Below are 27,511 nucleotides of genomic sequence, written 5' to 3' on the forward strand. Positions count from 1 at the left end.
TTTTCTTGGGTCCAATTATTGTATACGATAAATTAGAACATTGGACGTCTTGTACTTGATTGAGATGAAGCGCTGCCAACGAGAAAATGGAAGCAATTTTGACAGCAACTTTCGACTTTTTCGGATGCGAAAAACTCCTTATGTGACTCAGGCTCAAGTAATTACGGGTTCCTGGGCACCTCCATGCACGCCTGTGGAGTCGTTATATATGTTCGAATCGGCAGTTTCTGTAACAGATCGGCCAAAAGCTTTGCACCACAAAATTCGAGTTAGATAGCATTGTCGGTTTGAGTGCTACAACAAAAGATTTGACGGCCACCAAGTTGATGTTGATCAACTTGGTGGCCGTCAAATCTTCTTTGTGGTTCGATTCACAAATAGTTTTATGATGGTTAAGGAAGTCTCAGTATTGAATATTATTTGAATTTTCCAGATCCGAGGGCGGCCTCCGCGTGCTGGCAGTGAACATTCTGGGACGATTTCTGCTGAACAGTGACAAAAATATTCGCTACGTGGCCCTGAACACGCTACTCCGAACGGTACACGCCGATATTTCCGCCGTCCAGCGACATCGTAGTACGATTCTCGAATGTCTCAAGGATCCGGACGTGTCGATACGACGTCGCGCAATGGAACTGTCTTTTGCGTTGATCAACTCCCAGAACATTCGAGCAATGTCGAAGGAACTGCTGATCTTCCTGGAGAAGGCGGATGCAGATTTCAAAGCCCAATGCAGCAGTAGGATGGTGCACGTGGCCGAGCGGTACGCTACGTCGATCCGTTGGCGCCTGGATACGCTACTGAGTGTCCTGATCGCGGTATGACTTGATAGGAGCTTCCTTCGTGAATAGAAACTATAATTTAATATTTTTTCTTTTAGGCTGGTAACTATGTCCGGGACGATGTCACGTCTTCCACGATTCAACTGATTCTGAACAGTCCACCGGAGGAGCAAGCCTACATTGGTCTGCGGTTGTGGGATTCTCTCCATAACATCACAAATTCATACGAAGACAAACAGCCATTGTTGCAAGTGGCAGTTTGGACGATCGGCGAGTACGGAGATTTGCTGCTTAGTAGCGAACGTCTTGAAGGTAATGTTTTTCAAAAACTGTTGAAGATGTATGATATAGGAACACAGCACACAAATAGTAGTTCTGCAGGTAGTTAGAACGTAGTTTTTTTTTGTTTTTTACTTCTTTTTTGCACGATAACAACTCTAAACCAAAGATGTTGAAATTCCTGCAGAGAGTGAGCTGGTGGATCTGTACCAGAAGCTGCTGTGGGGTACCTCGGTATCGACAACCAGCAAGCAGTACGCGCTCGTTTCGTTGGCCAAACTTAGCACCAGAATTCAATCTAAGGATGAGTAGGTTTTTTTTCTATAAAAAAAAAACAATATTAGAAAATTATTGGTATTATACCTAATTAATATTTCACATGAACAGGGAAGCTAAGGCAAAGCAGATTATTGAAGCATTCGGCACTCACCTGCACATTGATCTGCAACAACGGGGTGTAGAATTCTCTCAACTCTTTCTTGAGTACAGTCACCTGCGTCCTGCATTGCTAGAGAAAATGCCTAAGATTCAGAAATCACTAACGAACGGAACTGATAATGGCGGCATTTATGACGATCACTCCAACAGTATCGATCTGATTGAAAGCGGAGTCGATGATCTGGAAATTAGTGGGTTCGTTTCCAGCAGCAATACCAAGATCGGGTCTGACTCGGTAAGTTTGTTAGATTTGTGTTGTATTTTGTATAACTATCCGTCTCAATTAACAGAATGCTCTTCTGGACCTTCTTGGTGGAAGTGACGATCCGGTAGAAAGCATCGGGCTAGTTTCCGCACCAAATACCATCATCTCAACCACAGTCAATGGAAAGACACCTACCACCGGCACCTCCAACAATCAGGATCTGTTGGATCTGCTTGGTGGACTTGACATGCCGGTTAGCACGCCACCGGCAGCAATTCCTCCACTCGGTGGAAGCGTCGGAGGTGTTGGACTGGATCTAAATAGTCTGAATGACAATAGTATTAAAATGACAAGTGCAGCACCGGCAGCAGTGACAGGTTCTTCTTCGTTTGGCACACTGGATAATTTGCTGAACTCTAATCTGACATCGCCAATGAGTGGAACCATCCCAGCGGGAAATGTTGTATCACCCACCGGCACTGGCGGTCTAATAAATAGCCTCGGTACCGGAACTAGCATCTTCAGCGATTTTTCGTCGTTCAACAATAATGAGGTTTGTTCTACTGCAGTTTTATCAGTTTAGTTCGGTTTATTTATGCATGTCAAATCATCTGTTTTAGGAGCATTCGAAGACATTGACAGCCTTAGATAAGAACGGTCTGCTGGTACAGTTACTAGCAAAGCAGAGCGGTGGATGTCTGCAGATTATCATGACAGCTGTAAATAACTCGTTAACCACATTAGAACAATATTTATTCCAGGTAACATTTTCAACATATTTAGGATAAATTTGTAGTTTTTATTCGTGAGATCTAATCTGACGTTTACGCAAATGAATTAAGTGTACAGTCATCCAAGTATATTAACATGTTCAATCATCCAAGTATATAAACATTTTTGCCGGTCGAGATTCTCTTGTAAATTTTGTTAAAGGTTCACAGGTATAAACAAAAATACAATACAATCATACTTACCAATCAGTGTAAGTGCGTGTACCCAGTAGTCATATCCAGTTCACTCGCTCAATGGCTGTTTGTCGCTAGCATGCCACAAAGACTCCTCAGGTCCCTTCAAACTTGGTCGATCCACCTTGCGAACGATGGATGATTTTCCAAGCAGCTTCAAGAAATTCGTGGCTCATACACCTTCTCTTAATTGGACCTTCCATTTGCACCCCACCCCACTAGGAGACAACCGGTCTAATGAGCGGTTTGTAGATGTGTAATTAAGTGCAGTAGCGCACTTTGTCCGATACAAGTATTTTTTAAGCCCAAAGTAAGCACGATTACCTGCTAGAATACGTCTCTGAATTTCTCTGCAGGTGTCATTATCGGATGTCAATAGTGAATCCAAATACACGAACTCATCTAACATCTCGAAATCGTCGCCATTAATCGATATACTCGCTGGGAGGCGTGATGGTTCTTCTTTCGATTCTCGTGATCTTAATTTGTCTTTGATGCTTTACGATCACTATTTACGATTTCGCTAGATAATCACAATGTTTGTGAGGGATGGATGGATATTGTAGAGCGAATAAGTTATATTGGAACGGAAAACTAGAACTATGGGTGGGCGGAGCGTAGTTGGTAAATCGATTGGCGCAGCGCACCTGGGTTCGAGTCCCGACCCCGCACATAGAGTTAGAAATTTTTCATAAGAGATTTTTCTAACCCGAAGAGGCGAATGACCTTAAGGTTAAAACCTCTATAATAGAAAAAAAACTAGAACTAGGCAGCATGGGCAGAAAGAATTGTGAAGAAGTCGTTGGGTGGATGAACTCCGAAATAATCGTTCAATTTCTGGTATTTTCAAGCTCATTAAGCTGTCATTTTTCGCAAAGAAACATCTCGTGCGGCAGGCCATCTGTTCCTGTAGCTTGAAGAACGACACTTACATCGCAATCGGAGCCACCAAGCGTGATATTTATGTGCTGGAGTGTTTGGAAAAATGTCTGTTGCTTTTCCTTAAGCAACTCAACTATTCCATTCTGTTTTGGGCGGATTTGGCATTTTGTCATTACGGAGAAGCCATGGAGTAGTATACCGCGAATAATGTCCAGAATGTGCCCGAAAACATGCAACCTCCCAATACGCCAAAGCTCCGCCCAGTAGAACAATATTGGACAACCGTCAAGCGGAACCTCAAGACGAAGTGAAAGGCTGTTGACAGCAAGATGCAATTCAAGGCGTTCTGTGGAGAGGAAAGTGAGGCTCACAGGAAAGATGGCTGTGCCAAACTTGATGGAAGGTGTCAAACGAAAGACCCGACTCAATAATATTTCGATCTGTTTTCCATTATAAAAACTTGGCTCTCTAGAAGCAGAGGCCATTTCACTTTTTTTGAAAGTTAAGCTCGTCCATTCGCTTTTCGAAAGCCAACTTGTATATCTGACTGCAAGCTTCGACCCAATTACCGAGGTTACACATGGTCCTTTTCGGATGCAAAATCCAGCCCCGTGAAAACAGTTTGTTGTCTGTAGCTGCCACCAAATGCCAGTAGCGCTAGCTACGTTTCAAACTTCTGATATATCGGTATTATCGTGAGGGAAGGTGATATCCTTGGATTAAAACTGCAAGATGTATACAGTACGATAGGCGATATAAAACTGTCTATTCAATACTTTATCTCTGAACGCTGAACCAGCCAGCTGTTCAGACAGGGTTGTAGTACTGGGTGGTCACCACAGTTCTTCCCCCTTTAGTCCAAATTATTGTACATCGGTAATGGCGAAACTTCACTGCCATATATAATTTAATTCACGGAAAAACTTAGCTACCGTTACGATTCAGAAAACGACAAAACTTCACTGCCGCAAAACTAATATTTTCTTTTTTGTATTGTAGTAAATGAAATCAGGATTCTTCTATTCGTCCTATTCGAACGACGCAAACAAATAGGTTCATGGCTTAAACTCGCTGATGGATTCGTACTATTCGATTGCGGCCACTGTAGCGCAGACGTGCCTTCCTGGGGGTCCACTACCCTGTTGCCAGGCGGTAAACTGTTTCTCTCCGAATCACCATCGTCAGAATCACAAACCATTGGTTGATCGTTAGGTGAACCTCTATAAATGAATGAATCTGCTGCGAAACCATAAAAATCGCTAGCTTCGTCGTCAATGTCCTCTTCTTGATCATCCTCCCCCCTTCTTTTTCGTGTTGGGCTGCTCGCAAAAATTAAATCTCGGCTCTTCTTGCGAGTGCCAAATAATTTAAGCTGATTGCGGTGCGCCAGGTACACCCGACCTCCAACGGAAACCTGAAATGTATTTAGAGAAATACGTCTTAAAAATTTAGCTTCAAGCCATCGTCTAATATCGGTTGTTCTAAAATTTTTGTAATAAAATAAATCTGGGCGCAAAGAGTCAATCCAGTCCCGGGTTCGATGTTGTACTTTGGTATCATCGTTATGTACAGGCATATTCACAACTTTCCGCTTCGTCATATTATACCTAAAACTATTTCTAGGGTGGATTAAATCCAACAACGTCTTAGGCTTAAAACTAAACAGCCTATTGGAAGGAAACGAACCATCTTCCAAACATGTGTTCCTGTAACTAAACAAAAAGTACGAAACTAAGTCTTCCGTACTCGATCCTGCCATTTCCGGATCCAACAAAAATTTCTTCAAACCTTCTTTCACCAACCTTACCATACGCTCAGCTTGTCCATTACTTGATGGGTTATACGGTGGACTTTTCATCACTTGTATGCTGTGCTTCTGAAAGAAATCAATTAATTCTTTAGAATTAAATGGAGGCCCACCGTCCGTAACAATTACGTCCGGTAACCCAAACCTCGCAAAAACGCTGATAAACTTTGACTTTACCCTCGTGGCTTCAGTGCCAAATTTCATATACTCTACTTCAAGCCATTTTGAAAAACTGTCAACAATCACCAGGAAGGTTTTTTTGTCGAAATAAAAAAAATCCGCATGAATGCGATTAAACGGTTTTGTTGTAGGAATCCAGTTAGAGTGAGGAACTGGCTTAGAAACAGCATTCATTTGGCAACACACACTGCATGATTTGACAAAATTCTCTATGTCACTATTCATGCCATACCAATAAACTGTCTTTCTTGCCATCTGCTTGATCTTAGTTATTACGGAATGGTTTTTGTGTAAGAGCTTCAGGATCTGCTTTTGTAAACTTGCAGGTATAACGACACGACCCTGATACAACAAACACCCTTCTATTACTTCCAAATCCTGGTGTTGTGCGTAAACATCTAACAACTTACGATCCATCTTCTGTGGCCAACCATGTTTCATGTAATAAACTATCTGTTGCAAAAACTTGTCTTTTTTTTACTTCATTTGCAATCAAAACATGATCCACCGGGAAGTCATCGGAAACATTTATACTTATGATGAATTCTCTTTGTAAAGAAGCTGGTACATTTTCAGGCAGAGGAAATCGTGAGCAAAAATCTGCATTGCCCATTTTTGTTGACGGTCTGTAAACAATGTCAAAATCATAGATATTTAGTTCAAGTATATATCGCTGCAGACGTGTCACAAACAACGTATTCTTGCCTTCTTTGCCAAAAATACCAATCAAAGGCTTGTGGTCAGTATACACAGTAAACTTCTTGCCAAACAGAAATTTGTGAAACTTTTTAATGGTGCTCACAACTGCTAAAGCTTCCAAGTGCAAAATTGGGTAGGATTTTTGGACATTCGTTAAACTGAAAGAGGTAAAGCTTATTGGCCTCTCTTCTCCTTTGATTTGGTGTGCGATTACTCCTCCTAAGCCATAGCTGCTAGCATCCGTTATAACGACAACGGGCATACTAGGATCATAAAACTCTAAAAGCTTCGGGCTCAACAAAGCTTGCTTACAGTCTTGAAAAACTCTGCTACATTCAGAGCTCCAGACAAACTTGACATCTTTTCTGAGTAGATGATACAAACAGTAAAGGCGGGCGGACAGATTGGGTAGAAATTTACCGTAGTAGTTAACTAAACCCAAAAATGCCTTCAGTTCAGAAACGTTATTTGGAACCTTGGCTTTCCGAATTGTCTCGACCTTTTCCGGAGATGGTAACAAACCTCTGTCACTCAAAACATGACCCAGAAATGGCAAACTTGAAACAAACCACTTGCATTTTTGCAAATTAACTTAATGTTGACTTTAAACAAACGCTCCAAAACCAAATTAAGCTTTCGTTCACAGTCGGCTTTGTCCTTGCCTGCTATTAAAATATCATCTAAATAACAGCAAACTCCATCGATACCTTTCAAAACTTGATCCATGATCCGTTGAAATATAGCTGCACTAGAAGAAGCACCTTGTGGCAAACGATTATAAGTAAACAAACCTTTGATTGTATTAATCACCATTATTTTTCTTGATCGTCTTGACAATAATAATTGTGTGTACGCACCGGCCAGATCTAAAGAACAAAAAACTTTGGCACCAGCCAATGAGGCAAACAAATCTTGTGTTAGTGGGAGAGGGTAAGTATCGGGAATCAAAACTTTATTGATGGAAACTTTACAATCAATGACCATCCTAATACCACCGTCTTTTTCACCACAACTATTACCGGAGATGCCCATTCACTTGCATCTATTCGCGTTATGACGCCATCTTTTTCTAAACTATCTAAATGTTCCAAAACTTTGTCCTTTAACCTGAAAGGAACGTCATAAGCACGTTTAAATATCGGCGTATGATCTTTTAGAACTAGATCAGCCTCAAACCCCTTTATTGGCGTTGATAAAGACTTATCAAAAACATTGGCAAACTTACTTTGTATCTCTGCAATCTGATCTGGTGAAACCGACAGTAGATTAATATTGTTTCCGAAAGCCTTCCTCCAATCTGGAACAAACACATCCAACCAATCTCGTCCCAGTAATGGAGTGAAACCACTGCCATTTCGCAAAACAATCAGGTCAACAGTCTTTGTGCGTCCATTCAGCTCGATCTTAACCTCAATCTGTCCTTCAACCTTCAAACGGCTTCCATTGATCACTGCTAACTTCTTGTCGCATCTTTGTAGCGGAATATGACCGAAATCTCCCTCGTACATCTCCAAACTGATTACGGAAACTGCAGCGCCACAATCAACTTTCATTTTCAACCTCAAACTGTCAACATAAACGTTGCGAAAACATGGTTCGTTAATTCTGTTGATCGATGAGATTAGCATACAATCCATCTCGTCATCCGAAACAGATCTGTTTAAACGACGTCTCAAACTTTTCTGATACTCAGTCATCTTGGGCTTTTCTGCAGGAGAATCGACAAACTTTACCGTCTTACTCTTGTTCTTCAAGTCATAACAAAAACGACGCGTGTGACCTTTTCTACGACAGAAGTTGCAAAACAAAGTCTTTGTCCTGGGTGAAGAACGATTCCTGCGATCAAATGAATCAGAACGGCTTCTGCTTCTCTTTCTGGCCGGCTCTCGACTTCTTCCCCGTGAGCGATCTCGGGAAACTTCGAAGCTATCACGCCTTCCTAGTCTGTTCAAAACGCTTACACGATTGGAATCGCCAGAGATCAGTTTAGCTCTCGCTCCTGCTAATTCTCTGTTTACGATGAGTTTCTCCGCTTTAGCCAGCGTTAAATCCTCTTCATCGAATAAACGCTGCTGCAAGTCCTTGTCGCTAATACCGCAAACCAATTTATCGCGAATCGCCATGTCCTTAAACTCTCCGAAATGACACATCTCTGCCTGGAGCTTGATAGCGAGTATAAAATCTTCCGCGCTCTCACTCGGACCTTGGACACGTTGGTAAAACTTGCAACGTTGAATCAAATCACTTTCCGTTTTATCATACCGCTTCCTGAGAGCGCCCGTAATTTCCTTGAAAGACACGGTCTTTAAATCCCTTCCGGGAAAAAGAAGCTTTAGCTCACTGTACACTTCTCTACTGCAAGTAGCCAAAAACGACACTTTTTTATCTTCCTCACTTTATGATGCGCAAACACCCAATCCAGTTGCTCCAGAAACTGCGCAAAAGGAATCGTTCCGGGAATGAACGGTTCAATTTGATTCACCAACGGCATACTTGACATAGTGAGATATAAACAAAATAGTGGAAAAGAAACAAATATAAAAAATAGTTTAATTTTTCTTTTAAATGCACAAAACAAATATTTTTTTTACAGTGCATGCGGGAAGATCGAATCAAAACAAACTAAATTCGACTACTACCCAAACAAACAAGTTGTTCTGCAGAATAAACACGCGATAAACAATAAACTCTACAAGTACAAGTCCGTTTTGTGCGGGAACGGTATGAGCAGCAACAAGCATAAGTAAATATTGCAGAACCAAACGGTGAACCACGGTCGCTAACGAAAGAATTTTTGTCGTTGCGCAACTAACGTATGTTGCAAGCAAATTCGGGTGCTGCACGTATACTGGTAGTAGTACGTAAAACAAAACCAGAACAAAAAAGGTTTTCTGGTAGACAAAATCACTGTTAAAACAAAATGAAGCGCAATTTCTTTTGTGTGCTAAACAAGAAAAATGCCTTTAAATTACACTTAAACATGCACTTAAACATTAGTTCTGAAAACAAAATGTGCAAAAACTTACGTGATCGTTTACCAAACCTACGGCAAAACAAACCAGACGAAAAATCTCTTGCGCGGGATTCGCAGAAAACTTTCTTCCTTCACAAGGATCCAAACGTTGATATCTGCCAGAAAAACCAGGGGAAAGCACCGTAATTTTCCGCTTAGACACTTCCACACCACCAGCAACGGAACAAAACAAAATGTAGCCGTTGAAAACACTTGGCGGGGTTACACTTTTCCTTCTAATATGTTCTTAGGAACTGCACTCACTTCCAGCTAACAAAACGCCGGGAAACCTCCAAACACACTTTCGGCACCTCTAGAAAACTTAACTCCAGGAATAAAAACTCTGCCGAAAACAACTTTTCACGCGAAAAACTGCGATTTAATCTTCGTCGCCACTGATATATCGGTATTATCGTGAGGGAAAGTGATATCCTTGGATTAAAACTGCAAGATGTATACAGTACGATGGGCGATATAAAACTGTCTATTCAATACTTTATCTCTGTACGCTGAACCAGCCAGCTGTTCAGACAGGGTTGTAGTACTGGGTGGTCACCACAACTTCAAGGTCTGTTCACATCACGCTTTCTCTTGCATCGCTCCTTCTCCACAAAATCAAAACGTCTTTATCACCTGAGTACCAGTTATACTATGTTCACACTACGGAGTTAAAACACGTTATAATAATTAGCAACAAGAAAAATGTCATCAAGATAGCGTTAAAACACGTTTTAAGTCGTAGTGTAAACGTAGTATTAAGCACATCAAAATGAAGTTTGTTGCATTCGATAAGTTTCAGGTCGAGTTAACAACATTGGCTCGTAGCGATGTGAACGTTGCTTAAAGCGCGTTCGCTGTCATTTTTGGCAGCTAGCCGAGCCAGGAAGCCGGCTTATGTTGCCTGCACTCATTTAAAAAAAGTCAAAACATTCACCCTCTTCAGCATTGCAATCGACCACTACGAGTTATGATCGGATGCCACTTTTCTTTTATTTTGTTGAACAGATTCCAGCGTTTACACAATAACACAATTGCCTATATTTATACAGATGCAACGTTTCTTTGTCGGGACTCTGGCGAGGCTCAAGCTAGTCACTCTTAGAATACGACTTCACGCTAGCGCTTGCAATAGTATTTAAACTCATCGCTTCCCCACGTTCACTTACACTTTTGTTTATGCAATTCCAGGCCGCCGTTCCCCGAAGCTTTTCGCTGCAGATGCTATCACCATCCGGGTCCACGCTACCTCCCGGTGGCACAATTACGCAGGAAATGCGAATCTCCAGCACTGCTAAGGTAAGTTCTCCATGTTGGTCACATGACAGATGTAGTAGCACTACAAAGCACGACAATCCACCGTCCCGCTGCTTTCAGGCCACCCTTCGAATGCGACTGCGGATATCGTACCAATGTGATGGAAGTCCGGTGCTGGAGCAAACCGAGGTTTCCGGCTTTCCCGAAGAACAAACACCGCTTGAATGAGGTCCGAATTGGAACGTAAACATTACGGTTAAGTTTTAGTTCGGCTACAACAGTGTAATGGATTGAACAAATAACGGAATGCGTCTTTGATGTTGCTCGGAGTAGTAGTGTTTGTTTTTTGTGTTTGGTTTTATTTTTGCGTAAGTTTACATTTCTTTTGAAATTACCTAGATACAATTTTTAATTACGACCTCCCTTCCTAAACTAACACACCTACTTATAATAAACTATTGTTTTTTAAAAATAAATCAACTCCCAAAACTAGCTAACTAACACATCCTGTTAATAAATCTACCCAAGCTACTAATAATCTAGCAGAAATAATTTGATTCTGCTATCTGCTAGTGATATTATAAATACATTGACCACTCGTTGGCATGGAATCGCATGCATGAAGCATTTTACGAGTGCACGCGAATAGTTGTAAATATTACTAAAATAGGACAGATGCGATATTATATTGTAATTGAGCCGTGTAAGTAACTGAAAAAATATAATCTTAGGACACTCTGTGTCGAACAGAGTATAAGGAATGGCAATTTAGGGGAAAAGTGAGCTCAAAATACGACACACAAACCTTTACAAGCGATGTGGTTTTCAAAAAAAAAAACTCTTGAAACATGATAAGTTTCCAACCAACAGTTCATTTTAGGTTGACATCGTTGCGTTCTGAAAGCGATGGTGTTACGTTCTGATAAAGCAAGTGTACTGTTTTCCGTCCAAGAAGCCCATTTAAGCATGTGGGGGAGTGCCGTGGGTGAAGCAAGCGTTATCGGTGAGGGAAGTTCATAGAATTTTCTTTCTTTGTGTGCTGTCTATTTGTTGCTGATACAATTGGTGAGCGTGAGCTTTTTCGAACAACTTAAAGTGATTTTCATTTACTCTAGTTTTCTCGGCATGAAAAGACAATATCTACTTACTAGCTGTGCTTGTCTGAAGCTACGGCTTAGATGGGGTCAACAACCGCGTTTGTTTTGGCTTGTTCTATAAGTGCGCGCGATGCTTTTTGATTTATATAGACGAAGCAGTATTTTTATACCATGAGCTAAATTAAACGAAAAGGAAATAAGCAACGGAAGTGACAAATTTACTACCGATAAACAAGTAGACGAATACATTGTTATAAAGAACCTAGCGAATAATGCTATAGGTAGCTCGCTATGATTTAGGGAAGTAAACTATAAGACCTAGGCGAACTAACAGAAAGAGCATGACAGATTGTGACAGAACAATATCAATGGGTTCTGTTCGTACCCTCCGAGATGAGAGGGATATCCTTGCACGAGTAACGAATAAACCCCGATAAACGTTATAACAGCTATAAATATGTGTAAAATAAATGCTCGATTGTATATGATGGATTTTGAAATTGTGTTTACTTATTCGGACTTCTAAGGAAGATTAATTGAAACAACCGAAATTCCCGTACCTTTGCTGTCTATATACCGTTTTTTAAAATGTGCGCCCATATTTCACTCAAACTTTATTGATTTCTTAAATGATACTTGCTTTATCCTTGCGATAGGATTTTCTTCCGGATAATACAATTTGTTCACATAAGATATATTAATGTCCAGAGCGTTTGATAGAATCAACATAACAATGTTTACCATAAACCACACTGCAACTCTATGCGTAACATTTATCCTGTTACCTTACGAGGTTCGATGATGTAGCACTGGAGAACAGCAATCCTGTGCGCTGGATTCAATTGGGAGCATCTCATTCTACACCAACGGATTCACTTTCTACGCCGGTAGAGAACAGCTCCGGTTTAAAAAGCAATTCTCTCTGCTCAGGCTATCATCCAATATCGGACCGTGCCACTCGGTAGAGATTGTCTTTGGACGTCGATACTATCTCGGTGCGATTGTTCTTTCGGCAATTGAGTGATCATTTGTGCGGGCTATTGTCCCGGGATTGGACCGAGTCACGTCACCTAGTGACTAGAAGGAAATTTTCTGCCAATTGTTACCAATTGTTTCTCGACTGCCGTCGCACAAATTTTCCGGTGGGTGTAACCCATAGTGCAAATAAGGTTACCAAAGGGCCCCCGGTGTAGTGTCTACCCTCGTACAAAGGCCTACGATTCCATATGCCACGTGGTTTTCGTGCTAAAAGCGAATGGTTAAGAACAAACAAAGTGGCCCGAGAAATTCTGTGCAAAACCCCAAGTATATGCACAAAGTGCCAGGTAAATCACTTCGCCAGAGACCGGAACTGCCCAATTTTCGCAAAACAAAAAGAGATCGTGCGAATGAAAAGTGACTAGGGACTCACCTTCCCCGAAGCACGAGCCCTTGTCAGCCTCAGAGAACTAACGCAGACATACGGTGGATGAACGATTGAACCAACAAAACGACACCCAGGACCGGACCATCAAGCTGCTACGAGACGAAATCGCCCAGCTGAATAACCAAGTTCCGAAGAAACCCTATCTAAAATACGCCGTCATAGCTAAGCTCATAGAGCAACTCTTGGAGGAAAAGATCCAAAACCAAGACCTCCGAAACGAGATGGTACTACTTCGTGGAGCCTTTTTCGAAGAAGTCGATAGCGAACTGCAACGGTAAAACCTACCCGCTGGACCAAACACTAGCGCATTACCTACCTCTGCACAGGAAAAATCCCCAAACAAATCAGCAACCACAAAACCAACCACAACCGGAGACCTGAGCACCTCAGCTGTCCCGACTAAGCCACTGGTCGAACATGGCCGGCCAAGCAGAACAAAACGAAGAAAGATCGCGAGGAAAAGTATTCCAACAAGTGCAGGAGCTCGATTAAAAAACTCAACTTTGACCATGCACCCAACCCCACAAGAAGGAAGGGAAAATTGTTCACAAGGCCCAAACCACATCGCACTACAAAAACAACCAGTCAGAAGAGCGAGATAGATATCACATAAAGCAAAGCAAAGCATCACCAAGCCCACTCACACAAACCCTGTCCGTATATGTATAGGGTTCCACCGACGAGCCCCTAGCGGCCGTTGATGTTAATTGGTGGTCCCCCCTCAGAGAACACCCACGAGTACCAACATGGCGGACACCCCGGCCGACCCTAGCACATACATCACTGAACCCACAAAACACTACTAAATCAACAACAACGGAAAAACCGATTTCACCGATAAGCCCCGCCCCAACTCCATCATTGGTATCAGCCTGGTGTAGCCCACCAATTGGCGAACCGGGATCTCCCGACCTACCTCCACCCGGATGACGACAGCAACGTATATAGGGGCCTAGCCCAGCTCAGCTGCCAGCTAGTATTGGCACTTCGTAGCCGGTCGACCTAGACGAACACCAAATGACAACCTAGACGTAACGTAACGCTGTCTCTTGGCGGGAACCTATCTTGTCTGTTTCCCAGCAACAACAACAATACCAGACCGTACCAAAACCGATACCCGAATGTTCAGAAAGAAAACTCTCCTGCACCGACCCTATCCGCCAATGTACCGGACATTATTGACGAGCTTTCGTTGGCTGCCGTTGCAGGGGGCTCAGCCACTCTCCAGGTCAGTTTACCCACCAATCATACATTATGCTCTACGCATAATTGCCCCGTGAGTATAGGGAATCCCATAGCACATGGGACAGTTATGCTTATAACGGCAGAGAACAGCTCAGTGCCCCAAACCTCCTACTAGGGAAAACCAGCACCGATGTACGACCGACTACCAGGTCCGGGAGGCGATACAACATCGCACCCACAACACATAATACCCAGTTATGCTCCAGGGAGAGATGTGTGGAGATGCCATCGTGAGCCAGCGTAACTCCGATAATTGATCTATTCTAGTCAATTTACTTTTTTTCGGAATCACTGCTAGATTTTACTAGTGGAATTGAAGGTTGCCATTTTGTCTGCATTTTTCTCCGTACACCTCTCGCTGGAAGATTACTAGTAATATAAACATAATCACAATGTGAAACAGAAGTCCCGGCCAGCCACCCAACGCGGATCCCTTGCCACGCCCCAGCGGTCACTGGAAGGACAGTTTGCTAGTCCATCCAACAACGACAAAAGACCCAATCCATTCTGCAGTAACAACCTCTCCTGCACATACGCTGACCGCGGATATACCGACCACCGCCGATGAGCCCTCAAAGGCTGTTGGCGCAGGAGGCCCGGGTAAGTCCAACCATATCAACCACTTACCATGATTAGTCGTACGGCTCCAAACCCATTCCAGGCAACTCACCTCACCGCTCACCCAGAGCTTGGACACCCAACAACATCGGCTCACCTGCCTACTCTTGGGACCCTTCCGTCGGGCAACCCCAGGGACGACACTACACAGCAAGTGCGCAACAGAGGAACGAAGCACAGATACACGCATCCATACCGACTCCCGATCCAGTACCCAACCCACACCGCCAAACATGTTTCAAACTAACCAGAGCCGGAATTCCCGGGGAAGGAAGTCGACTTGACACGTCGACCCAGTTGCCGCGATAATAAAATACTAAAAGCCGTCAAGAGTAGCTCAGAAATATCTCTTCATTCACACGCTACCGGGTGGCTGCCTATCTCTTATCCGCACTTCCGGACTGCTGCAGCAGTGACCACCACCCCATCCTAGTTACACATAACTCAGCCCCTTCCACCTCTCCCCGGCCACCTCCCGCCGACGACCAACTTCGACGAAGCGTTCATGGAGAGCTTTGATCCACAAAAGGTGTAAACGCCGGATGAGCTACTCCCGGGCGTAGGTCGACAACCAGCTCTGGGTCACCCGGTCAATTCCAAAACGACGCACGGAAATCTGTCGCCGAGGCCATATCAGCAAGCCGGAATCTATTCGTGGACGGAATTCACCCCGAATCGCTCACAGAATAAATTTGGCGATGAGTTCCAGCACTTCGCGGAAAAACACGAAACAACGGATTCTCACTGGAGGTGTCACAACCTTGGAGCCCTGCGACACCGACGAGTTGGGACGGTACTTCTGCGATCGCTTAACTCCCACTCGAGCTCCAGGTCGGGCCGCCCCTGTTACCCTCGTCGCCCGAGTGGAATCAATCCTTTTCCGGACAAGAGTTCACCCAGGCCAGGGGCGAGTAAAAGTCGCCAGGATCGACAATGTCGGGTACACGCAGTAGGAAATAAGCGAATAGATAAAAAATAATTTTTTTTATTACGTTTTAACGACATTCAATTAGCTAGAGATTACTGGGTAGGGAAAGTTATGAAACTTAGAGCCATAGTACTCAAGTGAGAGCAAGGATGTGAAGTAAACAGATCGGAAAACTAGAAGTGGCAGGGTCATTAGAACAGGCTTAATATCGTGCGGGCTTAATTTTTGCCTTCTGATAATGAGGGTCGAGCTTAGGCAGAATAACTACGAATCACTCGAGTTCACTATCATGTGTCCTTGATAAAGGTAGACGTATCTATCTTTACCGTGACAACCGGCAAAAATTAAGCCACGCAAGATCACCACTGAAAACCTGTCGACGATTAGCATCAATCTGAATGATGATTGCTGCTGTTCATCTCTGTATGCCTTTTGAATGCCGGGATAGATTTTTATTAGACTATTGTCACTGTTCTCACAGTCGTGGCGGGTTTGCTACATTGTGTAAGGCAGTGGCTGTGTCTACAGCGTAAAAACGTAAAAAAGAAAATGTGACTAACATAGTCGAAATAAAAAAGGGAAAAAAGAAAAAGAAACTGATGGGATTCCATCGGCAGCGGTGGGTAGCCGCTGTAGACACAGCCACTGCCTTACACAATGTAGCAAACCCGCCACGACTGTGAGAACAGTGACAATAGTCTAATAAAAATCTATCCCGGCATTCAAAAGGCATACAGAGATGAACAGCAGCAATCATCATTCAGATTGATGCTAATCGTAGACAGGTTTTCAGTGGTGATCTTGCGTGGCTTAATTTTTGCCGGTTGTCACGGTAAAGATAGATACGTCTACCTTTATCAAGGACACATGATAGTGAACTCGAGTGATTCGTAGTTATTCTGCCTAAGCTCGACCCTCATTATCAGAAGGCAAAAATTAAGCCCGCACGATATTAAGCCTGTTCTAATGACCCTGCCACTTCTAGTTTTCCGATCTGTTTACTTCACATCCTTGCTCTCACTTGAGTACTATGGCTCTAAGTTTCATAACTTTCCCTACCCAGTAATCTCTAGCTAATTGAATGTCGTTAAAACGTAAAAAAGAAAATGTGACTAACATAGTCGAAATAAAAAAGGGAAAAAATAAAAAATAATAATATTAACATATTGAGAAACCGTAATCTATATTCTTTATAGTGTACGTATTGAATTTCATATAAATCTCGAAAACCGATGTACTGTATTTGTCTTGATACGATGAAATCGAATGGACACACACTTTTAAGGAATCTCTCTGTTGGGAAAGAGAGCTTCTTAAATGCTACAACCGAATCTGGGTCGGGCCTCTCCTGGACTTGTGGCAAACGGACTTGTTCGTTCCGATCCCCAAAAGGTATCAGGGGACTCGAATAGCCAAAGATATTCGGTCCATCAGCATACTCCTCTGCATCGGAAAGACCTTTGAACGTATGATCAACAGACGGCTAACCGTGACTCTTGAGCAACGCCACCGTAAAAGGCTAGTGCAAACAATATGCTCCCGGCACCCAAAATGCAACCGCAACATGGCACTATGGCATCGAAGTCCCCGGGCAAACCTTCGAAGGAATAAACCGCATCACTGCCCTACTGTACCACCGGTCCATCCGGACCACATCCAAACTGCTTCCTAGTAGACTAACCGAAAGTGTCAAGGCTGACGTACTCCCATTCCGGTAGACAATCGCCCTGGTGGCCCTCCGGCGAGCACTAAGCGTCCTCGGACGCACAACGGGAGATGAGGATTCGTAAACAAAAAAAATCGCCTAGAAATTCACGAGGAATTCGCGAGATCCCCCTTACCACCCTTACGGTCAGAGCAGGAGGACCACCCGAAGTAGTGTTATCTGCATTTCACCAGCTTCTAGTGGCTGAATAAGAAACGCTGCATCGTGCCAGCTACACCAAAGGTGGAAGCCATACCACGATGTATGGAAGTGCGACCCCGGTGAGGTAAGGTAGTCTACCGGAATACCCTAAACACCACGAATGGCAAGAGTAGAGCAAAAAACGAACTGGATTTACGGCAAAACGACCCGGCTCCGAAAAAAGAATCCACCGCGAAAAGAAAAGGGTAGTGAGCAGCTGCACCATATAATCCACCGCATTATTCTAAGAAAATGGGCGGACGAAGAATTGTCTGCTAGTTGGCTGTGTGGACTCATTTGCCCCATCTACAAGAAAGGGGACCGACTGGAGTGCGCTAGCTACAGAGGGATGTCTCTCCTGAACTCGGCTTACAAAATACTGTCGCATATCCTGTTTAGCAAACTGAGACCGCTTGAGGAGTCCTTTGTCGGCGAATACCAGGCTGGTTTTCGCGAGGGCCGATCAATGACAGATGTTCAGCCTGTGGATGATCCTAGATAAATTCCGGGTGTTCAACTTGCAGACCCACTATCTGTTCATTGGTTTTAAGGCGGCGTACAACTTAGTGAAAAGAAATGATCTGTAGCAGATTATGTCAGAACATGGTTTTCCGGCGCAACTGTTTAGACTGATGCGACGACGTTGGATGGTTCAAAATCAAGTATTCGGATTGCAGGTGAAATCTCAACCTCATTTGTGCCTTAGATGGACTGAAGTAAGGCGATGCACTTTCAAATTTGCTGCTCAATAATGCTCTTGAAGGAGCTATCAGGAGAGCTGGCGTGCAAAGGAACGGAACTATAATCACAAGGTGGCATATGCTCCTTGGTTTTGTGGACGATATTGTCTGACCCTGAAACTTTATTGTAACTTGATAAGAGAGCAAGTAAGATTTGAGTATTCCACGCTCTCGTTAGTACTGTTTCGGTTTTGCATACGCCGGGCCGTACCCCAAAGAGTGCTGCTCGACATTTCTCGCGTTAATCCGTCAACGAACCGGCGCCAGTAACTTCATTTCTTGGCTTTCATCAATCTCTTCATTCGCGTTTCTAAAGTCACGTTGTGTCGATAGCTAGTGGAAAATCCGTCGCCCCGAAAAATCTTATACGCGGCAGTCTTTTCCGCGTACACGTCTGAGAACTCTCATACCATGGGTTGGGAGAACGTCCGCGAGAGTTGAGCTTGAATCGAGGTGTCGAGAATCTAGCTAACCAGCTCTTGCTCCGGAGGAAGCTCTTGTACGGACTCGATTTTACCGGATACCTTCCAATCAATATTTCGTGTGAGGTCATACGAAGAATTGATTGTATTTGGTGGCCCTGAACCGTTAGCAATAGCAATTACGATTGGCAGATGATCGCTACCGTAGGATTCAGGGATGCAATCTAACCGCAGCGATGCCTAAAGCGGGACAAGTCTGACGCGCTCGGGCACGCTGTGTGAGCCGGAATCCGCGACAATGGCGCTATTGAAGTTGTCGCAGAGCCCATGGAGTATGGTAGATCGATTATCGTCATGAAGGCAACCCCATGCAGTACCGTGGGAGTTAAAATATTCTATACAACTAACCTCGGTGCGGGGAGGAGTTTCGCAATATCGCAAAGCCGTCGGTGGCTAACTCCTTTTATGAGCTCAGGTCTCTGAGAGTAGCTATTTTTTGAGAAACTTTAAAGGACATCTGTTGATCTTTACAACGAAGCTTAGAAGATCAATAGTTCCTCCTTTTTCTATTGCTTCTAGGCGCAGCAGAAGTTGTTCCCCCTCCCATGTCTGGAGATGTCCTCCATAGTTGAGACAATATTGCTACAAGGGGAGTCTGTGTGCCCCAGTTGTTTGCAATTAGTGCAGTTCATGATCTGCGGCACAAAAAGGCGAACAGGGGCCCTATTCTCACAGTCACGTCACCTAGCGACTAGAAGACTGTGACTGTGAGAATAAGGCCCCAGGTAGACGAACCTTGTCAAGGGAGCTAGGTAGATCAGAACCTGCGCAGTTCACTCGATAAGAATCTGAGTTGACGTATGTTCTCTTCTCGTCAGCTGCGACTGATACTGAATGGAAATGTTTGCACTCCAGTATTTGCACTGCCTGTGGCATGGGGTCTTTGAAACGGCCAAACATGTTTGTCAGTAGATCCTCGTAATTCCGGCTCGAATCGGTTGTCACGCTGTCAACTTCAACCAGTTTAACTGAAACATATACTCAGTATTCCTTCGTAAAAGGCCCACAGCCAGCAATATAATTTGCCTGCTTTAAACTATTTACCACCACACGAAGTCGGAACTCAAATGCAATAGATTCAAACATTTTTGTCTTTGGCCCGGAAAAAAAATCACGAGGGTTCAGTGGGAGAGCATGAGTAGAATTTATTTTATTTTGACTTTACCTTGAGGCAAGCCTTTATCAGGAGGAGTCATTTTTGCACGGGCCTAGGGTCCAGCGCACGTTGGTAAGAGAGATGCCTAAACTTGAAGAGGCGTAAAACGCACAAGATAACCTTGAAAACGGATTAATACTATTCTTTATAGTCACACTGCATGGACTGGAAAGATCGACTCATCGTTCCGAAAGTCATCGTATGAATGGAGTATATAGTTATCTTGTTTGAACTCAGTAGATAAGTCTGGATTACTCACTGGAGGAGCTTCCCCAAACTAGTGAAACATCATCAAACCGAGCGGTTCTCTGGTGGTCGATAAATGAACTTCGAGTATTGAAATAAAACGAAACCCTTAAGGTTACTACTCACTTTATTGTTGATCCAATTTTTGATTAGCTGTAGTGAATTGTATTTGCAGACTTAAAACGTTAGTAAAATGGGGTAGCAATGTTACTATCAATATCTAATGCATCTCATGCTCAATAGTTTTGTTTAACAAATTTCTTTATTCTTTTCCATTTTGTTTCAGCATTTCCTTTATTCGAATTTTCTAAATTTATTTCGCACTGGCGTTTTTCAATCCAAAAATTGGCACTAGATTCGCTTGTTTCCTTTAACCACTAGATCACATGTTTACTTAGTCCAACTAGAGTTTTCTCTTCATCTGTCCGCGTTTCTATCAAGCTAGCAAATCCACTTCCTTTCGCCTTTTATGTGTAACTACTCGTTTAACAGTACGGTCATGATACACTGTACACACTTGCATGTCAATCCCAAATAATTTCTGATGTAGTTCTAGAAAGAATGAAGTTAAAATTTAAAAATTCCACCCATAAAGGAATTTGTATGCAAACAATGCAAGTAAAATATTTTTTTTATTGGGATGGACAAGCAAGTATGGCAGAATATCCACTAAAACGTTCAAAATTTGATGAACATAGAAATATTTGATTAAAATTGGTATGTTTACTATTAATGATATTCGTTCGATTCGGTGTGCTAGTTTTTGATGATTTAGAATATTTGAGTAATTACGTTTGCTTTTATTTTCTGCATTCCAAGTAAGTTTGGAAATAATAACTGATGGCTAAACACTTGCAAAGACAAACATTCGATGTTCTACTGTAAGACGAATAAAATATAACAGCGTAACATTCGTATGAATCTAATTCCGTAACAAATCCAACAACAGTGTTCCGATCCGGGGCCGCCAGTTCCTCTTTTCAGTAGCCTAGCTAGTAACATAACATGCATTACCTATCAAGCGTACGAAGAACTTTAGGCCTCGAAAAATCAATTCTCATACTCGGTATAGTCAAATATGTGCTTCGGCAATAAATCCTCAGTCAATCGCTCTGGCGCTGTAACCGGCATTTGGCAGACCTTATTATGACAGAGGTAAGCTGTCGGAGTGTCCTGCAGCATCCGGAAGCTCTTGCACGTTTTCCCTGCCAAATGTTGCTCCGGTGTAACCGGATTCAACCGGACAATAATCAGTCCGGGCATGTAGAAGTCCCTTACGGCATCGACCAGAGCGTTGGTGTTCGGACCGTCTGGACCTGGCGATGTATGGTGAAATTTAACTTTTTTCGACAAACCTATTTGGTATTTTTTTTACTTACCCACAACCACCAACATATCGCGACCGTGGCAATCCAGCAACATAGCGGACATCATTTCCGGCAGAACATAACCGAATGGGGTTACATTCGAGAAGTAGTTGAACACCTTTTTCGCCTTGTCATGGAAAGATTCGTTCTCGAAGTAGTCTCCCAACATAAGCAGATTGTGCACGGCGACACTGTTGCCGCAGGGCTCAGCGCCGTCGTGATCTGTAGTGGATAGCAGTTAGATAAAGTAATATGTCTTTGTTAGATTGAAGAAGCTGTTGTAATGAAAAATGTCAAATGCAAATTTGTGTGGCATCGATACGGAAAAAACCCGAGACAGGTAAAACATTGAGAAGATGGATTTTAATGTTTCGTGTTCCACTCGTTAGGAACTGGCACCAATTTACTGCCAGTTGGATGATATATGCAAACAAACACTTAGCTGACGCCAGCTAGACATTAAATCCAAGCAGTTCACACAAAGTGTGTGAACACCTAAAGCAACTGGCTGGTACCAAGTAATGTCTCGGTTAGTCCAGTACAGAAGCTCTGAGTCGCTGACAAGTACAGGGAAACGAACTGTCTCTTGGCATAAGAACCAAACGCCTGCAAGTATGCAATCTGTAGTGGTTTGGATTTCGTATCTAACTGGCGTCAATTTGATGTTAGTTTGGATATATCGTTTAACTTGGTGTCAATTACTGAAGAGTGGAACACGAAACATTCAAATCCAACTTTTTAATGTTAAGTCTTGTGCTCTTATGCACAAATTAATTAATACATTTTTCCTTATGATGAAATAAAGGTTGCATGCAGGTGGAACATTGCATATAACATAAAAAGTGCATACCTTCTTTCAGTCGTACAACTACATTCGCTGAGTTCGCTTCGGAGTAGAAATAAGCACCATTAGTATGGTCCCAGAATAATTCATCCTGAATGTCCTGCAGCTCCTTACCCCACCATAGGGCACTTTTATCCAGTGAAGCTCGATAGTAATCTATGAGTCCTTTGATCAGAAAGGCATAGTCGTCAATGAATCCGTAAATGGGATGTTCCCTGCAAAAATATTGTCAGCAATCAGAACTGAAAAACAATGTTGAATACAATTCAATACTTACAACGGTTTGGCCTTCTCACTTTCATCACCGTAACAGGATCGCAACAATTTTCTAGCCTTTGTGTCGAAAAGATTTTCGCGAATAAATGACACCAATTTCGTTGCCACCTTGAGATAGTTCTCGCGGTTCGGAGCATCTTTGATGCAAGCCAGCTGCGATAAACCGGACAGAATCAATCCGTTCCACGCGCAGATGATTTTAGTGTCAAGATGTGGGCGCGGACGTTTGTCCCTAACTTCGTGTAAAAGCGCGTTTCCTACTTTAAGAATGCCACGAACCACCTCCGGGGTCGTTTCGCATTTGTCCGCAGTTTCACAAACTGATCCGTACACGATCGGTATATTTTTGCCCAGTAAGTGTCCGTGTGGATCGCTGCTGGGTTCAACGTTACCCGTTTCCTGGATATCGTAGTGTTCGGTATAAACCTCGACTGGATCGACCTTTCCGATATCACCAAACTTGTCCGTGTTCTTTTTCAGTAAATCCCTTATTTCAGCGAACGTCCAAGCGTAGAATGCTCCTTCAATCTTTTCATGACTTTCCCAGTTAGGTAATGAATCAGCATCTTCGCCACTGTAGAATCCTCCAGCCGGATGCTGCAAATCCTTACAAATGTAGTTAAAAATAGAATCAGCCACATCCAAATATAATTGCTTCTTGGTCGTTTTATATCCATTCGCATAGGCCATCAATAGCTGTCCTTGATCATAGAGCATTTTTTCAAAATGTGGCACATGCCACTTTTTATCTACGGAGTATCTGGCGAAACCTCCAAACACATGGTCGTGAATGCCACCCGCAGCCATTTTGTCAAGGGTATTTAGAACGATACCCAAAATTTTACTCGACGGGTCCCGAATGTGAGAATGAAAAACGAGATTCAATTTTGACACTTCCGGGAATTTTGGTGCTCCCAAAGAACCACCCCAAACCGGATCAAAATTCCTTTTGTAGATAGCAATCGATTGTTTGAATTTATCCTCCGCGCTTAAAACTCGATCCGGTACCTCCTTGTGCTTTTCCTCAACATTTCTTTGTATTGCATCGATGATCGAACGGCCGGTGGAAGCAAGATCCTCACCATCAGTCGTCCACTTGTTTTTCAATTTTAGCAAGATAGTTGAAAAACCTGGCATGCCCCAACGATCTTTTGGCGGAAAGTACGTTCCGCCAGTGACCGGGGCCAACTCTGGTGTCAGCCAAACCGACATTGGCCAACCACCGGAACCGTTGATCAGCAGTATGAACGTCATGTACAGTTTATCGATATCCGGCCGTTCCTCGCGATCAACCTTTACATTGATGAAGTTTTCATTCATGATTTTGGCCACTTCTTCATTTTCGAACGACTCCTTCTCCATCACGTGACACCAGTGGCATGTGCTGTAGCCAACCGAAAGGAAGATTAATTTATTTTCGGCCTTGGCACGGGCGATCGCTTCCTCGCCCCACGGATACCAGTCTACCGGATTGTGTGCATGCTGCAGCAAATATGGAGATTTCTCATTGATTAACCGATTGGTGTGCTTCGACTGGCCAGATGAACCGGATGGGGTGCCGGAAGCCATGTTGATTTTGTTGGTCCAAAAAGTGCTGGAAAGTTGATGGAAATTAGTCGTCAATGTCGGCTCGGTTCTGGGGGTACAAAATAAATGTTAACATTTTGGTTCTAAATAATTATCAAGAGACTACCCAAGCCTCTTTATAACTGAAATTTTTTTTGGGCTCCAAATATAGCAGCGAATGTCAATGTTGAATAAAATTTTCTAGGCTTGCTGAGAACCAGATTTTTCTGCTTATACAAATATGATTAAAACTTTCAGATTAAGACTTAAGATTTTATAGCAAATCTTTCGCCGATATTTACTTCTATTTTTTATTCAATGACCTGGTTAACAATGCTCTGCAATACAAGCTTTTTTACAATCACAACACTTCAAAATACTACTCTTCATATCTAGAAGGGTCTTTATAAAAAAATATTAAACCCTTTCAAAAAAGTATTGTACGTTTCAGCCGATCAGTATATCAACACCTACTGCAATGTTTACAAGGAGCATAGAGAGTAATTATTTACTACGCGTATGCTGCAATTCATTTATTTACTTATATAATACAAACGGTTTGTCACGTCTATCGGCATAGGACACTTTGCACACGAAAATACTCACCGAACTTGTCCGACGGTGTGGTGCACTCGTTGTCTCACTTGCTGCAGATATTGATCGGTGAACGTGACTGACTCTGCGTTTCGATGATGACGGCCTCCGTAAAAGTAATAACGATGCTGTTGTTGATGATGATGATGATGATTACAATGACCGACTGATTTGGGATGCTGGGTGATTTGCTTGTTATCGCCAAAATTATTGCGTGTACTGAAATACGATGTGCTTTCCGGGTATGCGGAGTTGTTTCGCCGTTGGCAGGATTTGGTGATGCCACCTCCAGTCGGGAAGCAACTAGTCCGCAAATATCCTGCTAGATGGTTCACCTTCGCTGCAACACCGTGGAACATAGCCGGGCGCTGATTATGCCCCGCTTCACACCTGGAGCATTGTTTGCTTTCTCACTTTCACTTGCAAAGTTAATTCTTCCGTAACCTGCTATTTATATGGTTTACTCCCAGGTTTTCTCTATATTAGCCAAATTTCCCGAATGTGTTGATTGCACGACTGATTGTTGCAAAATATTTTGACAAACACATTCGTGTGACGAATGAAGGAAGAAAAGCGAAGAATGACAGGAAAATGACACGAGAGAAGCAGGGTTGCCATTTCGGTTAGCATTTACCGTGTTATACCGTCTAGATACGAGTTCCGTACAGAGACGGTTATAACATATACACGCAGAAAAATATTTTGTAATATCAGCCTGGTTGAGGCTAGAAACAACAATTTTTTTACTTGATCTGAAACCAACAAAAACATTGTTTTCAATCAACCATTTGTTTTGTCGAATCGCAGCGGGCATATTTGTGAACTCAACTTAATGTTTTGTTAAATTAAACCCAGCTTTTCTTGAAGCACATTTGCCAGCTATTACATTCTAATCTGTTTCTTGTTGAATCAAGGCTAATATTTTGATAATTCAAATCTCAAAATACATTGGAATCAACGACAAATGGTTGGTGTTAAGTCAGACCGGACTAAGTGACAAAATATTGATTTTGAGAAAAACGAGTTTAAAGTTTGGATCGCAGATTGCACAGCATTACGATTGGTCGATACTATAATTGTGGTCGGAGATTTTTGAATGGTGATGACCTTCACTTCCCTCCAGTCATGAGAGTCAACAAGCGTCTCGTCTTCAATAGGTTGAAATTTATGTTCTGTCTGGCCCTGGGGCTTTATTTTTACATGATAAGAGTGCAACCTTAGAAAAAGGTATTTTGCTCGCGGTATCATGAGGGGACGCGGCGCTGTAAATTTTCTGTGCCGGGGCGGAATCCGGACAAACTTTTGTGGCAAAATCGCATATCCAGTTGTTTGAATATTCCACGCTCTCGTTAGTATTATTTCGGTTTCGCATACATCGGGCCATGACCCAAAGAGTGCTCATCTGCGTTTTTCTTTTTTAACGCGTCGACAAACCGGCACCAGTGACTACGTTTCTTGGTTTTCATTAAATTTTTCATTCGCGTTTCTAATATCGCGTACTGTCGATAACTAGCAGCTAACCCATCATTCTGCTAGGCTTTATACGCGGTAGCCTTCTCTGTGTATACGGCTGAGCACTCTTTGTCCCACCACGGGTTGGGATAACGTTTTTGGGTGTTTACGCCAGGTACTCGTTCCATTTGAGCTTGAATCGCGGTATGCAGTATCGAGTTGGACAAAAACTTATACTCTTTCTCCGGGGGAAGTATAGTTTGGGATATCTCAGCAACACATTCCGTTACGACGGCCGGAAATCTATCATCGACGTAACATTCAGCAGCGCGTTGTTGATGGATTACATGAATTGGCTAGTTAGTGAGCAGTACTCACATAGCGACCACCAGGCGATCCATTACACCATTGTTCGGTGGAATTGCATTGTAACGCGGAGAGTGAGGACTGGCTAGCGGAAGTGGGAAGTAAAGGACTTCGACCAGGACCTTTTTGTGGAAACATTTCGTGCTGACATCCTCGCTCCAATTTCGAATGCCGAAACATTAGCGAGGGCGTGTGACGTAACAATGCCAAGGAAAATGAAACTGAGGATCTGCCGACGCCTGGCGTATTGATGGAACGAAAGACTCAGCATATTCCGTGCTGCCTGTCTGAAAGCCAGAGGACGCGTTCAAAGAGCAAAATCTGAGGCAGCCTGAGAGGGCCCATATTATTGGCTCGAATCAAAACTCGTCGAAATGTCAATTGTCCGTAGTGTTCATTTGTGTTTACATTTTGCTAGCTTTGCCAATTTTATTTTGTGCCCACCACCCAATGTGGCTGCGCCACATCGCTTTTGCGCGTGCTGTCCAACTTCGCTACCGCTCAGTCGGACTTAAACTAGGGATAGCCCCTATGTTTGAGTAAGCCGGGCAAACGAGTGGATCACAGGTTCACCTGCTTCCGACGGCGGGTTGGTGGCCACCTCGCCCGGCGGATCCTCAGCGGCTTTGCGCCGCTTCGATTCCTAGGCCTCGGTTATGGTACCCCTTAAACATTCTAACTAGAATCGGTTGTTTCAT

The 27,511-nt window shown here is 43.1% G+C and overlaps 2 protein-coding genes across 14 annotated transcripts in view; one reads left to right on the forward strand and one right to left on the reverse strand.

Moving 5' to 3' along the window:
• Positions 1 to 12,101, forward strand: part of LOC131686237 (AP-1 complex subunit gamma-1) — a 78,673-nt gene extending 66,572 nt beyond the window's left edge. For 11 of the 13 annotated variants that reach the window (XM_058970485.1, XM_058970484.1, XM_058970493.1 and 8 more), the window contains 8 exons: positions 434 to 818; positions 881 to 1,094; positions 1,231 to 1,369; positions 1,449 to 1,734; positions 1,790 to 2,257; positions 2,325 to 2,465; positions 10,439 to 10,546; positions 10,625 to 12,101. In XM_058970485.1, coding sequence (XP_058826468.1) covers positions 434 to 818; positions 881 to 1,094; positions 1,231 to 1,369; positions 1,449 to 1,734; positions 1,790 to 2,257; positions 2,325 to 2,465; positions 10,439 to 10,546; positions 10,625 to 10,732 — 1,849 coding nt within the window. In that variant the 3' untranslated portion in view covers positions 10,733 to 12,101. The remainder of the gene's footprint in view (positions 1 to 433; positions 819 to 880; positions 1,095 to 1,230; positions 1,370 to 1,448; positions 1,735 to 1,789; positions 2,258 to 2,324; positions 2,466 to 10,438; positions 10,547 to 10,624) is intronic. The other 2 variants (XM_058970494.1, XM_058970496.1) reach the window with 1 other exon arrangement.
• Positions 12,102 to 20,457: 8,356 nt separating this feature from the next.
• On the reverse strand, positions 20,458 to 25,543 carry LOC131679160 (spermatogenesis-associated protein 20). Its single transcript, XM_058959793.1, has 5 exons — positions 25,008 to 25,543; positions 22,837 to 24,429; positions 22,566 to 22,774; positions 21,728 to 21,937; positions 20,458 to 21,664 (listed from the first exon to the last, which is right to left on the reverse strand). Exons 1-5 carry the CDS (start codon positions 25,352 to 25,354, stop codon positions 21,399 to 21,401), a joined length of 2,625 nt encoding a protein of 874 aa, XP_058815776.1. The 5' UTR covers positions 25,355 to 25,543; the 3' UTR covers positions 20,458 to 21,398.
• Positions 25,544 to 27,511: the final 1,968 nt, after the last annotated feature.

The sequence above is a fragment of the Topomyia yanbarensis genome, chromosome 2 (assembly GCF_030247195.1).
Source record: "Topomyia yanbarensis strain Yona2022 chromosome 2, ASM3024719v1, whole genome shotgun sequence".
Taxonomy (NCBI): domain Eukaryota; kingdom Metazoa; phylum Arthropoda; class Insecta; order Diptera; family Culicidae; genus Topomyia; species Topomyia yanbarensis.